Source organism: Bufo bufo, chromosome 3 (genome assembly GCF_905171765.1).
Source record: "Bufo bufo chromosome 3, aBufBuf1.1, whole genome shotgun sequence".
Taxonomy (NCBI): domain Eukaryota; kingdom Metazoa; phylum Chordata; class Amphibia; order Anura; family Bufonidae; genus Bufo; species Bufo bufo.
In genome coordinates, this window is record NC_053391.1 from 441526939 (window position 1) to 441542347 (window position 15409).

A 15409-nucleotide genomic window follows, 5' to 3' on the forward strand; every position below is an offset into this window, starting at 1 on the left:
CAATGAAGACATCATCAATAAAACGTAAGAAAACTTTCAAATACTGTAAAAACGGGTTTGACACGGAAAACACAAATCTGTCTTCCAGTCTCGCAAGATACATGTTGGTACATGAAACGGGGGTACGCATTGCCGTCCCCAGTTTTTGTCTGAACCACTCACTGCGAAACCTGAAGACATTGTTCACAAGTATGAAGTTCAAAGCCCCACAGATGAAATCACAGAAGAGGTCACTCCTCCCCACATTCCGTAGGATGACCCGGATCGCCTCCACACCCGCATTGTGAGGGATGCGGGTGTAGAGGCTCTCCACATCCAGGGATACCAGTTGGTAATCCTCTTGCTAATGTACTTCACCCAAGGACAACAAAAAATCATTGGTGTCCCTGAGATAGGCAGGGACGCTGGGAAGTAACAGTCTGAGGAGCCAATCAATATATTTTGATTAAAGGCTCAGTCACCGAGCCAATCCCCGAGACGATGGGACGTCCCGGGGGTTAGCTCAGCGACTTGTGGATCTTGGGATGGAAATACCAGCAGGGTCTAGAGGGGAATGTGGGTACAAGTTTGTCTACCATGTTGTCGCCTAGGAAACCCCTTGCCACATAACCGCGAACAAAGTACTCAAGCTGACGCCTGATGTCTAAAGTGGGGTCCCCCCGTATCACTTCATAAGTGTCAAAATCCCTGAGTTGCCTAAGGGCTTCATTGATGTAATATTCCCTCGACATAAGTACCACATTGCCCCCCTTGTCTGCTGGTTTCACTATAATATCATCCTGTGCACAAAGCCAGTTTAGAGCCTGTAGCTCCTCACTACTGACATTATCCTGTGCTCTAGGGTACATCACAGCACGTACATCCTTCTTCACCTGATGGTGAAAGATGTCTATGCTGGTCCCGGTGGGCATAGGGGGGCAAAATGTGGACCTGATCCCACCTGTGAAGGTGGTTTCACCCTCTGGTACTGCTTCTTCAGTCACCAGACTGCCTTCAGAAAGGAAATCCAGACATTTAAGTTCAGTTTCATAAAATTTGGTGGATACAAAAAACGCCATAGGGCAGCTGCCCCTCTGCCCTAGGGATTACTCTTTTTGTATTTTTAAACATTTTGTGCAGGTGCAATTTCCTCACAGCCTTAAAAAGGTCAATCTCAAATGTGACGGGGTCGAACTGCTCAGTCAATCTGTACCCGAGCCCCCTGCTTAGGGCTCGCGTGCAGCCCGAGGGCAGTTCATGCCCCGTCAAATTAACCACCAAGTTCTCATCAGTGGACTGTGTTTTGAAAGTGGGAGAGATAACTATTTCCTCCAAGACACTCGTTTCCTCGTGCGTCCCGATTTTCTGATTTCTCATTGCCTTGGTTTTTCGCCGGCTCGTTCTGACACATTTTCTAAAGGGCTGCTCTCCGCCCTATTTGAATCGGGTTTTGATTGATTCGGTTCATCTGACAAACTTGAATCAGACTCACTTGTCCAATAGTCACTCTTTTGGCGACGTCCAAATCTTCTTCTCTGTTGCCTTTTTTTGCAATAACTCCAATCAAATACACGGCCAAGTTCATCTTGCTTGTCCCTGACAAATTTATCTTTTTTCCTCTCTTTAATCTCTGCTTGTATCACCACCAATTTTTTATTTAGCTTTATCTCAAAGGTTAGTAGTTGATTTTCCGTAAGTTTTGTAGTCAGTTCATTTCTAGCTTTAAACAATTCCTCTTTTATTCTGTTGTACTCCATTATGTTTCTTTTCAAAACTAGCTCAAGGATTTGCAATAAAAAATGAGAGTGTAACTGTTGCCATTCTTTAACAAATGAAACATCTTGTTCAAACTGTGCCAGATCTTTATATGTACGCAGTCCCCGCGGGACTCTGCCGCTCTCTTTATAGGACCGGAGTGATTCTACCGTCCAAAAGAGACGTACCTCCTTGTCGGCCAGCTGTATAACTTTCGCCTCTAAGGAGCGAGTGCTGATGTTCTGTAAAATATCCTTGTCATTACACTGTGTGAAGAAGGCGTCCGCCCCTTCTCTGCCATCATTAAGGGAGGCTGTAGGTTCTTCTGATGTCATCCCACAATGTGCCTCGCACAAGCCGGTATAAGCGGTTTCAACACAGGGTGCTCTGCTTCAAAAGCACAACAAAAATAAACTTCAACAATAAGACATGAAGCGGCACTCACAGTCCTCCGCTAGATCCCGGTATATAGGAATCGACCACCGTTTAGTCTCCTGATTACAAAACACTGTCGGTGGTGCTCAGCCCTAATAGAATAAATTGATGTAGATACAGCCATGTAGAGGAGTGAAGAAGGGCGGCACTCACCAGTGTAAAGACTTTGATAGTTGCTTTATTCAAGAAGTAGCAATGGGTGGCATCGGGCAGGACGCCGAGAGCTTCACACAGGTGAGGTAGCGACGGCCGTTTCGCTCTTGACGCGCTTCGTCAGGCTACTACGTCAGAGCGCAGGTGCGCTCCGCCTTAAGCCATGGAGTCGATGCGTTACCTGGGTGACCAGTGACGCTGCCACGATGCTTCCCAAAAAGGTTTACAGAGACAAGGTAAACAGAAAACATCAGCAAATGTAAAAGCGGCATTACAGAAACAGATCCTCCGTACCCAAGCGGCGGACGAATTGGGCCTCAATGATAGAATTGACCTAAGTATGTCCCTTCTTCACTCCTCTACATGGCTGTATCTACATCAATTTATTCTACACTGCGTGCAGAATTATTAGGCAAATGAGCATTTTGACCACATCATCCTCTTTATGCATGTTGTCTTACTCCAAGCTGTATAGGCTCGAAAGCCTACTACCAATTAAGCATATTAGGTGATGTGCATCTCTGTAATGAGAAGGGGTGTGGTCTAATGACATCAACACCCTATATTAGGTGTGCATAATTATTAGGCAACTTCCTTTCCTTTGGCAAAATGGGTCAAAAGAAGGACTTGACAGGCTCAGAAAAGTCAAAAATAGTGAGATATCTTGCAGAGGGATGCAGCACTCTTAAAATTGCAAAGCTTCTGAAGCGTGATCATCGAACAATCAAGCGTTTCATTCAAAATAGTCAACAGGGTCGCAAGAAGCGTGTGGAAAAACCAAGGCGCAAAATAACTGCCCATGAACTGAGAAAAGTCAAGCGTGCAGCTGCCAAGATGCCACTTGCCACCAGTTTGGCCATATTTCAGAGCTGCAACATCACTGGAGTGCCCAAAAGCACAAGGTGTGCAATGCTCAGAGACATGGCCAAGGTAAGAAAGGCTGAAAGACGACCACCACTAACCAAGACACACAAGCTGAAACGTCAAGACTGGGCCAAGAAATATCTCAAAACTGATTTTTCTAAGGTTTTATGGACCGATGAAATGAGAGTGAGTCTTGATGGGCCAGATGGATGGGCCCGTGGCTGGATTGGTAAAGGGCAGAGAGCTCCAGTCCGACTCAGACGCCAGCAAGGTGGAGGTGGAGTACTGGTTTGGGCTGGTATCATCAAAGATGAGCTTGTGGGGCCTTTTCGGGTTGAGGATGGAGTCAAGCTCAACTCCCAATCCTACTGCCAGTTTCTGGAAGACACCTTCTTCAAGCAGTGGTACAGGAAGAAGTCTGCATCCTTCAAGAAAAACATGATTTTCATGCAGGACAATGCTCCATCACACGCGTCCAAGTACTCCACAGCGTGGCTGGCAAGAAAGGGTATAAAAGAAGAAAATCTAATGACATGGCCTCCTTGTTCACCTGATCTGAACCCCATTGAGAACCTGTGGTCCATCATCAAATGTGAGATTTACAAGGAGGGAAAACAGTACACCTCTCTGAACAGTGTCTGGGAGGCTGTGGTTGCTGCTGCACGCAATGTTGATGGGGAACAGATCAAAACACTGACAGAATCCATGGATGGCAGGCTTTTGAGTGTCCTTGCAAAGAAAGGTGGCTATATTGGTCACGGATTTGTTTTTGTTTTGTTTTTGAATGTCAGAAATGTATATTTGTGAATGTTGAGATGTTATATTGGTTTCACTGGTAAAAATAAATAATTGAAATGGTTATATATTTGTTTTTTGTTAAGTTGCCTAATAATTATGCACAGTAATAGTCACCTGCACACACAGATATCCCCCTAAAATAGCTAAAACTAAAAACAAACTAAAAACTACTTCCAAAAATATTCAGCTTTGATATTAATGAGTTTTTTGGGTTCATTGAGAACATAGTTGTTGTTCAATAATAAAATTAATCCTCAAAAATACAACTTGCCTAATAATTCTGCACTCCCTGTATTAGGGCTGAGCACCACCGACAGTGATTTGTAATCAGGAGACTGAGCTGTGGTCGATTCCTATATACTGGGATCTAGCGGAGGACTGTGAGTGCCGCTTCATGTCTTATTGTTGAAGTTTATTTTTGTTGTGCTTTTGAAGCAGAGCACCCTGTGTTGAAACCGTTTATACCGGCTTGTGCGAGGCACATTGTGGGATGACATCAGAAGAACCTACAGCCTCCCTTAATGATGGCAGAGAAGGGGCGGACACCTTTTTCACACAGTGTAATGACAAGGATATTTTACAGAACATCAGCACTCGCTCCTTAGAGGCGAAAGTTATACAGCTGGCCGACAAGGAGGTACGTCTCTTTTGGACGGTAGAATCACTCCACTGTGCATCAGAGGTGCCAGTAAGTACGGTATATGAGTGCTCTCAGCCAGTAAACAAAGAGTCCAGTGCTGGATTCAAGGGGGGCTAAACAAGATAGTTTTTTTGTTTGTTTGTTTTTTTCCAGTACATTTTCTACTTCTCTTTTTCTAACTATTGACCTACCAAATGCACATGCTTATCTAAACTTAGAAAATAATGAGAATAAAAACCATTAATAGTGTACAATGTGGGGATTACAGCCAGAACAAAAACTACTCTGTACATAAGGCTCTCGTTCAAATGGGCTTGAGCCATCCCTGCATTACTGGAACAGGCATTAATCTGAATGGCCATTATGTAATAATACATTTTCTCTGCCAGGGAACTGTCTGGCTGGCTCTGGTTTACCCCAGCAAAATGAACTGTTTGCTGGGAGTGCAGGGATCAGAACCTGAGGTGGCATAAGGAGTGCACCTAGCCCTTCTGCCGCCTGAGGCAAAAAGTAAATGGTCACCCCCCCCCCTTACACACACACACACACTGTCCATATTGTAGATTTCCAATGTCCATGACAGAAAATCCAGAGCAAATCCTTAATATGTTGCAGAATTTTGCTGAAGATCTGGCCTTAGATTTTACCCTTTGCAAATGCACACACATTGGGCTGCTGATGCTTCTCCATGCTCTCCTCCATTACCCCTTTGAGTCTTTTAGGTGCTTAAGGACCTTTGATCATGTGACAAGCACAAATATGATCCTCTACATAGGTTTCATAGCACTACGGAATATAGCGATGTCTATGTATTATTGTGTATAGCAGTTTGTCAAGGTCTTTGCTGTGAATTGTGGCACAAAACCTGAGAAAGCCACAATGTACATTGAACCCCATAATTTAGCCTCCATCCCTGCACTGCCCTGAATACAGATATGTGATATAACTGTATTCAGGGCTTTGCAGGAGTGCAGGGCTGGAGGCCCCCTCTCCCCAGTCCTAGTAGAAAGCTGCCTGAAGCCACCTTCTCAGTTTTCCTCATGAGTAGGGATGAGCGAACCCGAACTGTATAGTTTGGGTTCGTACCGAATTTTGGGGTGTCCGTGACACGGACCCGAACCCGAACATTTTCGTAAAAGTCCGGGTTCGGGTTCGGTGTTCGGCGCTTTCTTGGCGCTTTTTGAAAGGCTGCAAAGCAGCCAATCAACAAGCGTCATACTACTTGCCCCAAGAGGCCATCACAGCCTTGCCTACTATTGGCATGGCTGTGATTGGCCAGTGCAGCATGTGACCCAGCCTCTATATAAGCTTGGGTCACGTAGCGCTGCACGTCACTCTGCTGATACAAGCATAGGGAGAGGTTGCAGCTGCGATGTTAGGGCGAGATTAGGCAGATTAACTCCTCCAAAAGACTTAATTCAGTGATCGATCTACAGCTGTGGATCATTGAAGTGCTAATATCGACTTGCTCACTTTTTTTAGGCTGCCCAGAGCGTTTTTAGATCACTTTTTTCTGGGGTGATCGGCGGCCATTTTGTGGCTTGTGGTGCGCCAGCACAAGCTACCACCAAGTGCTTTTAACCATCAATAGTGTGGTTATTTTTTGCTATATCCTACATCAGCTGCAGGCTGAGCCTGTGTCACCGAAGTGCATTTAACCATCAACAGTCTGGTTATTTTTTGGCCATATACTACATCAGGTGCAGGCTGAGCCTGTGTCACCCAAGTGCATTTAACCATCAACAGTGTGGTTATTTTTTGGCCATATACTACATCAGGTGCAGGCTGAGCCTGTGTCACCCAAGTGCATTTAACCATCAACAGTGTGGTTAATTTTTGGCCATATACTACATCAGGTGCAGGCTGAGCCTGTGTCACCCAAGTGCATTTAACCATCAATAGTGTGGTTATTTTTTTGGCCATATACTACATCAGGGGCAAGTTGAGCCTGTCACCCAGCGCCTAAAAAATAGACCTGACATTTCTATTCAACCAAATCTGTACTGTTTTAGCTGGTCAAGTTATTTGTAGTGACCGTAAAAGCACAGTTTTTGTTCTGGGTTGAAAAACTATTCCCAAATTTGACATTCTCAAAATAACTAAGTAGTTTATGTTATATGAGGCCTACTTGAAATCTATCCCAAAAAGGATATCTTAGATTCAAGGTGCTGATAGTGTCATTCAGAAAAACTTAACACACACGCTACCGTGCAGATACAAGTCTAATTCTGTGATTAAACGTATACCTGTCACACAGCGCAAAAAAAAATAGGCCTCACATTTCTATTCAACCAAATCTGTACTGTTTTAGCTGGTCAAGTTATTTGTAGTGACCGTAAAAGCACAGTTTTTGTTCTGGGTTGAAAAACTATTCCCAAATTTGACATTCTCAAAATAACTAAGTAGTTTGTTATATGAGACCTACTTGAAATCTATCCCAAAAAGGATATCTTAGATTCAAGGTGCTGATAGTGTCATTCAGAAAAACTTAACACACACGCTACCGTGCAGATACAAGTCTAATTCTGTGATTAAACGTATACCTGTCACACAGCGCAAAAAAAAATAGGTCTCACATTTCCATTCAGCCAAATCTGTACTGTTTGAGCTGGTCAAGTTATTTGTAGTGACCGTAAAAGCACAGTTTTTGTTCTGGGTTGAAAAACTATTCCCAAATTTGACATTCTCAAAATAACTAAGTAGTTTGTTATATGAGGCCTACTTGAAATCTATACCAAAAAGGATATCTTAGATTCAAGGTGCTGATAGTGTCATTCAGAAAAACTTAACACACACGCTACCGTGCAGATACAAGTCTAATTCTGTGATTAAACGTATACCTGTCACACAGCGCAAAAAAAAATAGGCCTCACATTTCTATTCAACCAAATCTGTACTGTTTGAGCTGGTCAAATTATTTGTAGTGACCGTAAAAGCACAGTTTTTGTTCTGGGTTGAAAAACTATTCCCAAATTTGACATTCTCAAAATAAGTAGTTTATGCTATATGAGGCCTACTTGAAATCTATCCCAAAAAGGATATCTTAGATTCAAGGTGCTGATAGTGTCATTCAGAAAAACTTAACACACACGCTACCGTGCAGATACAAGTCTAATTCTGTGATTAAACGTATACCTGTCACACAGCGCAAAAAAAAATAGGCCTCACATTTCTATTCAACCAAATCTGTACTGTTTGAGCTGGTCAAGTTATTTGTAGTGACCGTAAAAGCACAGTTTTTGTTCTGGGGTGAAAAACTATTCCCAAATTTGACATTCTCAAAATAAGTAGTTTATGCTATATGAGGCCTACTTGAAATCTATCCCAAAAAGGATATCTTAGATTCAAGGTGCTGATAGTGTCATTCAGAAAAACTTAACACACACGCTACCGTGCAGATACAAGTCTAATTCTGTGATTAAACGTATACCTGTCACACAGCGCAAAAAAAAATAGGCCTCACATTTCTATTCAACCGAATCTGTACTGTTTGAGCTGGTCAAATTATTTGTAGTGACCGTAAAAGCACAGTTTTTGTTCTGGGGTGAAAAACTATTCCCAAATTTGCCATTCTCAAAATTGTGGTGAACGGGAAGAATGAGGAAAACATCTAATAAGGGACGCGTACGCGGACGTGGACATGGTCGTGGTGGTGTTAGTGGACCCTCTGGTGCTGGGAGAGGACGTGGCCGTTCTGCCACAGCCACACGTCCTAGTGAACCAACTACCTCAGGTCCCAGTAGCCAGCAGAATTTACAGCGATATTTGGTGGGGCCCAATGCCGTTCTAAGGATGGTAAGGCCTGAGCAGGTACAGGCATTAGTCAATTGGGTGGCCGACAGTGGATCCAGCACGTTCACATTATCTCCCACCCAGTCTTCTGCAGAAAGCGCACAGATGGCGCATGAAAACCAAGCCTATCGGTCTGTCACATCACCCCCATGCATATCAGGGAAACTGTCTGAGCCTCAAGTTATGCAGCAGTCTCTTATGCTGTTTGAAGACTCTGCTGCCAGGGTTTCCCAAGGGCATCCACCTAGCCCTTCCCCAGGGGTGGAAGAGATAGAATGCACTAACGCACAACCACTTATTTTTCCTGATGATGAGGACATGGGAATACCACCTCAGCACGTCTCTGATGATGACGAAACACAGGTGCCAACTGCTGCGTCTTTCTGCAGTGTGCAGACTGAACAGGAGGTCAGGGATCAAGACTGGGTGGAAGACGATGCAGGGGACGATGAGGTCCTAGACCCCATATGGAATGAAGGTCGTGCCACTGACTTTCACAGTTCGGAGGAAGAGGCAGTGGTGAGACCGAGCCAACAGCGTAGCAAAAGAGGGAGCAGTGGGCAAAATCAGAACACCCGCCGCCAAGAGACTCCGCCTGCTACTGACCGCCGCCATCTGGGACCGAGCACCCCAAAGGCAGCTTCAAGGAGTTCCCTGGCATGGCACTTCTTCAAACAATGTGCTGACGACAAGACCCGAGTGGTTTGCACGCTGTGCCATCAGAGCCTGAAGCGAGGCATTAACGTTCTGAACCTTAGCACAACCTGCATGACCAGGCACCTGCATGCAAAGCATGAACTGCAGTGGAGTAAACACCTTAAAAACAAGGAAGTCACTCAGGCTCCCCCTGCTACATCTTCTGCTGCTGCCACCTCGGCCTCTTCTGCTGCTGCTGCCGCCGCCTCAGCCTCTTCCTCCGCCTCTGGAGGAACGTTGGCACCTGCCGTCCAGCAAACATGGGATGTACCACCAACACCACCACCTGCGTCACCAAGCATCTCAACCATGTCACACGGCAGCGTTCAGCTCTCCATCTCACAAACATTTGAGAGAAAGCGTAAATTCTCACCTAGCCACCCTCGATCCCTGGCCCTGAATGCCAGCATTTCTAAACTACTGGCCTATGAAATGCTGTCATTTAGGCTGGTGGACACACACAGCTTCAAACAGCTCATGTCACTTGCTGTCCCACAGTATGTTGTTCCCAGCCGGCACTACTTCTCCAAGAGAGCCGTGCCTTCCCTGCACAACCAAGTGTCCGATAAAATCAAGTGTGCACTGCGCAACGCCATCTGTGGCAAGGTCCACTTAACCACAGATACGTGGACCAGTAAGCACGGCCAGGGACGCTATATCTCCCTAACTGCACACTGGGTAAATGTAGTGGCGGCTGGGCCCCAGGCGGAGAGCTGTTCGGCTGGGCCCCAGGCGGAGAGCTGTTTGGCGCACGTCCTTCCGCCGCCAAGGATCGCAGGGCAACATTCTTTGCCTCCTGTCTCCTCCTCCTCTTACTCAGCTTCCTCCTCCTCTTCTTCCACCTGCTCATCCAGTCAGCCACACACCTTCACCACCAACTTCAGCACAGCCCGGGGTAAACGTCAGCAGGCCGTTCTGAAACTCATATGTCCACACCGCACAGGAGTTGTGGTGGGGTATAGAACAACAGACCGACGAGTGGTTGCTGCCGGTGAGCCTCAAGCCCGGCCTGGTGGTGTGCGATAATGGGTGAAATCTCATTGCAGCTCTGGGACTAGCCGGTTTGACGCCCCTCTCACTTGCCATGTGCTGAATTTGGTGGTGCAGAAGTTCATTCGCAACTACCCCGACATGTCAGAGCTGCTGCATAAAGTGCGGGCCGTCTGTTCGCGCTTCCGGCGTTCACACCCTGCCGCTGCTCGCCTGTCTGCGCTACAGCGTAACTTCGGCCTTCCCGCTCACCGCCTCATATGCGACGTGCCCACCAGGTGGAACTCCACTTTGCATATGCTGGACAGACTGTGCGAGCAGCAGCAGGCCATAGTGGAGTTTCAGCTGCAGCACGAATGGGCCAGTCGCACTGCGGATCAGCCCCACTTCACCACCAATGACTGGGCCTCCATGCGAGACCTGTGTGCCCTGTTGCGCTGTTTCGAGTACTCCACCAACATGGCCAGTGGCGATGACGCCGTTATCAGCGTTACAATACCACTTCTATGTCTCCTTGAGAAAACACTTAGGGCGATGATGGAAGAGGAGGTGGCCCAGGAGGAAGAGGAGGAAGAGGGGTCATTTTTAGCACTTTCAGGCCAGTCTCTTCGAAGTGACTCAGAGGGAGGTTTTTTGCAACACCAGAGGCCAGGTACAAATGTGGCCAGACAGGGCCCACTACTGGAGGACGAGGAGGACGAGGATGAGGAGGAGGTGGAGGAGGATGAGGATGAAGCATGGGTGGCACCCAAAGCAGCTCGGGCCCATCACTGGTGCGTGGCTGGGGGGAAACACAGGACGATGACGATACGCCTCCCACAGAGGACAGCTTGTCCTTACCTCTGGGCAGCCTGGCACACATGAGCGACTACATGCTGCAGTGCCTGCGCAACGACAGCAGAGTTGCCCACATTTTAACGTGTGCGGACTACTGGGTTGCCACCCTGCTGGATCCCCGGTACAAAGACAATGTGCCCACCTTACTTCCTACACTGGAGTGTGATAGGAAGATGTGCGAGTACAAGCGCACGTTGGTAGACGCGCTACTGAGAGCATTCCCAAATGTCACAGGGGAACCAGTGGAAGCCCAAGGCGAAGGCAGAGGAGGAGCAAGAGGTCGCCAACGCAGCTGTGTCATGGCCAGCTCCTCTGAGGGCAGGGTTAGCATGGCAGATATGTGGAAAAGTTTTGTCACCACGCCACAGCTAACTGCACCACCACTTGATACGGAACGTGTTAGCAGGAGGCAACATTTCACTAACATGGTGGAACAGTACCTGTGCACACCCCTCCACGTACTGACTGATGGTTCGGCCCCATTCAACTTCTGGGTCTCCAAATTGTCCACGTGGCCAGAGCTAGCCTTTTATGCCTTGGAGGTGCTGGCCTGCCCGGCGGCCCACGTTTTGTCTGAACGTGTATTCAGCACGGCAGGGGGCGTCATTACAGACAAACGCAGCCGCCTGTCTACAGCCAATGTGGACAAGCTGACGTTCATAAAAAGGAACCAGGCATGGATCCACAGGACCTGTCCATCCCTTGTGCAGATTAGATATTAACTACCTCCCCTTAACAATATATTATTCTACTCCAGGGCACTTCCACATTCAATCCTATTTTTATTTTCATTTTACCATTATATTGCGGGGCAACCCAAAGTTGAATGAACCTCTCCTCTGTCTGGGTGCCGGGGCCTAAATGTGTGACAGTGGCCTGTTCCAGTGGTGGGTGACGTGAAGCCTGATTCTCTGCTATGACATGAAGACTGATTCTGCGCTGACATAAGGCCAGATTCTCTGTTACGGGACCTCTCTCCTCTGCCTTGGTGCCTGGGCCTAAATATGTGACAGTGGCCTGTTCCAGTGGTGGGTGACGTGAAGCCTGATTCTCTGCTATGACATGAAGATAGATTCTGTGCTGACATAAGGCCAGATTCTCTGTTACGGGACCTCTCTCCTCTGCCTGGGTGCCTGGGCCTAAATGTGTGACAGTGGCCTGTTCCAGTGGTCGGTGACGTGAAGCCTGATTCTCTGCTATGACATGAAGACAGATTCTGTGCTGACATAAGGCCAGATTCTCTGTTACAGGACCTCTCTCCTCTGCCTGGGTGCCTGGGCCTAAATGTGTGACAGTGGCCTGTTCCAGTGGTGGGTGACGTGAAGCCTGATTCTCTGCTATGACATGAAGACTGATTCTGCGCTGACATAAGGCCAGATTCTCTGTCACGGGACCTCTCTCCTCTGTCTGGGTGCCGGGGCCTAAATGTGTGACAGTGGCCTGTTCCAGTGGTGGGTGATGTGAAGCCTGATTCTCTGCTATGACATGAAGACAGATTCTGCGCTGACATAAGGCCAGATTCTCTGTTACGGGACCTCTCTCCTCTGTCTGGGTGCCGGGGCCTAAATGTGTGACAGTGGCCTGTTCCAGTGGTGGGTGACGTGAAGCCTGATTCTCTGCTATGACATGAAGACTGTTTCTGTGCTGACATGAAGCCAGATTCTCTGCTATGGCATGAAGAGACTGATTCTCTGCTGACATGAAGCCAGATTCTTTGCTATGGCATGAAGAGACTGATTCTCTGCTGATGTGAAGCCAGATTCTCTGCTATGGGACCTCTGTCCAATTGATATTGGTTAATTTTTATTTTTTTAATTTTTATTTTAATTCATTTCCCTATCCACATTTGTTTGCAGGGGATTTACCTACATGTTGCTGCCTTTTGCAGCCCTCTAGCTCTTTCCTGGGCTGTTTTACTGCCTTTTTAGTGCCCAAAAGTTCAGGTCCCCATTGACTTCAATGGGGTTCGGGTTCGGGACGAAGTTCGGGTCGGGTTCGGAACCCGAACCCGAACATTTCCGGGAAGTTCGGCCGAACTTCTCGAACCCGAACATCCAGGTGTTCGCTCAACTCTACTCATGAGCAGTGTGCCCTGGGTGGCATTCTAAAATGGATTGTTTTTATTCTGACAACCCTTAATACTATACTCAGCAGACCATTAAACAACTCTTTGGAGTTGGACTGTTTATTTTGACTCCAGAATTCTACTAATTGTATGAAAAATGAGAGATATTCCAAGGATAATCATAAAAAAATGCTATGTAAGGGGGGTAAACATTATACTTTCCCTGTAAGGTAAAAGACTTTTTGAGACTGGTAATTGTTTTTTACATGTCATGCAAATATATTGTCTGCACATATGTGAACTGGGATGATGTGAATATCTGATATGCATTGACTGTACACCTTTAGCTTCTGGGTTGCTTGGGATTGTGGGCTGCAGTATTCAGCGGTGCTGCCGTGCCCTGAGATGGTAGCTGGGTTTTCGAATAGAATGCTGCCATGAAAATATGATAGAAGGGGTAGAGAGGTGCTGATAAAAGTGAATGGTTTGGCACCAATGGGTTGAGTGGGGTTGGTCTTCGTAGGGTGCCTGGAAAACCTGTGATTGGTCTAACTCTATATAACTGTAAGGCCTAGGACACTGAGGTTTGTCAGTGAACTGGAGGGCAAGGCAGCTTGTTAGGGGGTGAACCCTATATTCATTAATTGTATTTATTTATTTATGTTGCTTGCTTACATAGTGCCTTTTAATTTTGTAGCACTTTACAGAAAGTGTCATCCCCTACAGTATCCCTTCTGCAGCACATGTACTGCGGATATATCCTTTTTACTGAACTGTTTATTTAGATACTGCTTGGTAGTCAGTAGTAGTCAGTTTATGTATAAATGTGTAGTATTAATTTGTCACCACTAGATGGCTCTATAAACCAGAGGATATATGAAGATATTTGTAGTTTAGGAAGTAAAGCAGACTATGGCTGAAGCCGTGTTGTGTGCAATGGTGCCCTGTACAGAGAGAGGATGATAACTAGGCTGGAGACAAGGATCACTACCCTAGAATATGTATATCTGCTCTTATTCTGTATATATGAACACTGCATAGTACCAATTTTCTTGTCTTGTACACAAAATAAAGGCAATTAAACCAAATAGAAATAGGTCTAAATCCTATCTGGCTGCCTGCAGTGGCCACAAGGGGAGTTTACTGAATGCAGTTTTAATCTTGAGTTTAATGTAGGAGCCTTAAATAAATAGCTCCCTCCAGTGGTGGCTATGAGCAGCCAGGTCTATGTAGGGATTATTGAGCTCTGTAGCATAAAAACAACGCTCCTGAAATAAGATATATTAAAGGGGTTATTCCATGATTGATGTACCATGATGATTTCTTCCTTACAAAGCAAGAACCAGCCCTGTATCTCACATGGATCCAGAATCCTCACATTCATTGCTTCAATTGCTCTGCTAGATTTATTTCAAGCTGGCAGTTCAGGGCTGTGTCCTTTCTCAGTGGGTGTATTCATTTTCAGGGGGTGTGTCCTTTCTCAGTGGATGTATTCTTTTTCATGGGGTGTGTCCTTTCTCAGTGGGTGTATTCTTTTTCAGGGGGTGTGTCCTTTCTCAGTGGATGTATTCTTTTTCAGGGGGTGTGTCCTTTCTCAGTGGGTGTATTCTTTTTCAGGGTGTGTGTTCTTTCTCAGGGGGCGTGTTCTTTCTCCTGCAGCTCCCTCCTTGTAACTATTACAGCTTCTAAAAGTAGATACAGCTGGTGGTACTTGAAGCATGTCCAAGTTGGTTTGAATAATGTAGAATTTTAGTTTTCCGGACAACCCCTTTAAGAAACGAATCAGTACAGAACTTTGAACCTGCAGTGTTCAAATACATTAACTATTATTCTCTTTCCTCTCATATACAAAGCTGTGTATAAGGCATTGCTTTTACCACCAGTTTATTTCAGATTGCATCTTGTAAGTGAAGATTAGAAAATGAAAGCCAGTCACGAAAAATATACCATAAATGAAATGTTGTCAATAACAGATACCATTTTGGTTGCTGTACACGACTAATACTAAAATATGTAATATATTTCTAGATGTTTCGAGTGGGAACAAACTTCGAATGATGCTTCAGAAAAGAGAAGGTAAGTCAATTTCCGCTTAAAATCCTAAACAGCTAATAGAATTGCACAACATAACTTCTAATGCTGACATAAAACTTTGGGGGACATTTATCAAGACCAGAAGCTTGAATCTATGCCAGTCAGGGGCTGATGTAGACTTGAGCTATGACCTATGTCAGATCTGGCGTAAGTTGTAGTAAATCCGGCAGGCCACGATAGGCTCTGTCCTCCCCTTATCTTGGCACTTGCCAAAATGTTGAGAAGCTTAAAAAAGAAAAATGATGGTGCAAATATTGTGTGCACCATAATTTGCAACTTTTTAATGCCACAATAATGGTAAATGCCCAACA

The 15409-nt window shown here is 45.9% G+C and overlaps 1 protein-coding gene across 1 annotated transcript in view; it reads left to right on the top strand.

The window, feature by feature from the left end:
• Nucleotides 1–15409, top strand: part of ECRG4 (ECRG4 augurin precursor) — a 75248-nt gene that overhangs the window by 36602 nt on the left and 23237 nt on the right. Inside the window, exon 3 of the mRNA XM_040425053.1 lies at nucleotides 15033–15080. Coding sequence (XP_040280987.1) covers nucleotides 15033–15080 — 48 coding nt within the window. The remainder of the gene's footprint in view (nucleotides 1–15032; nucleotides 15081–15409) is intronic.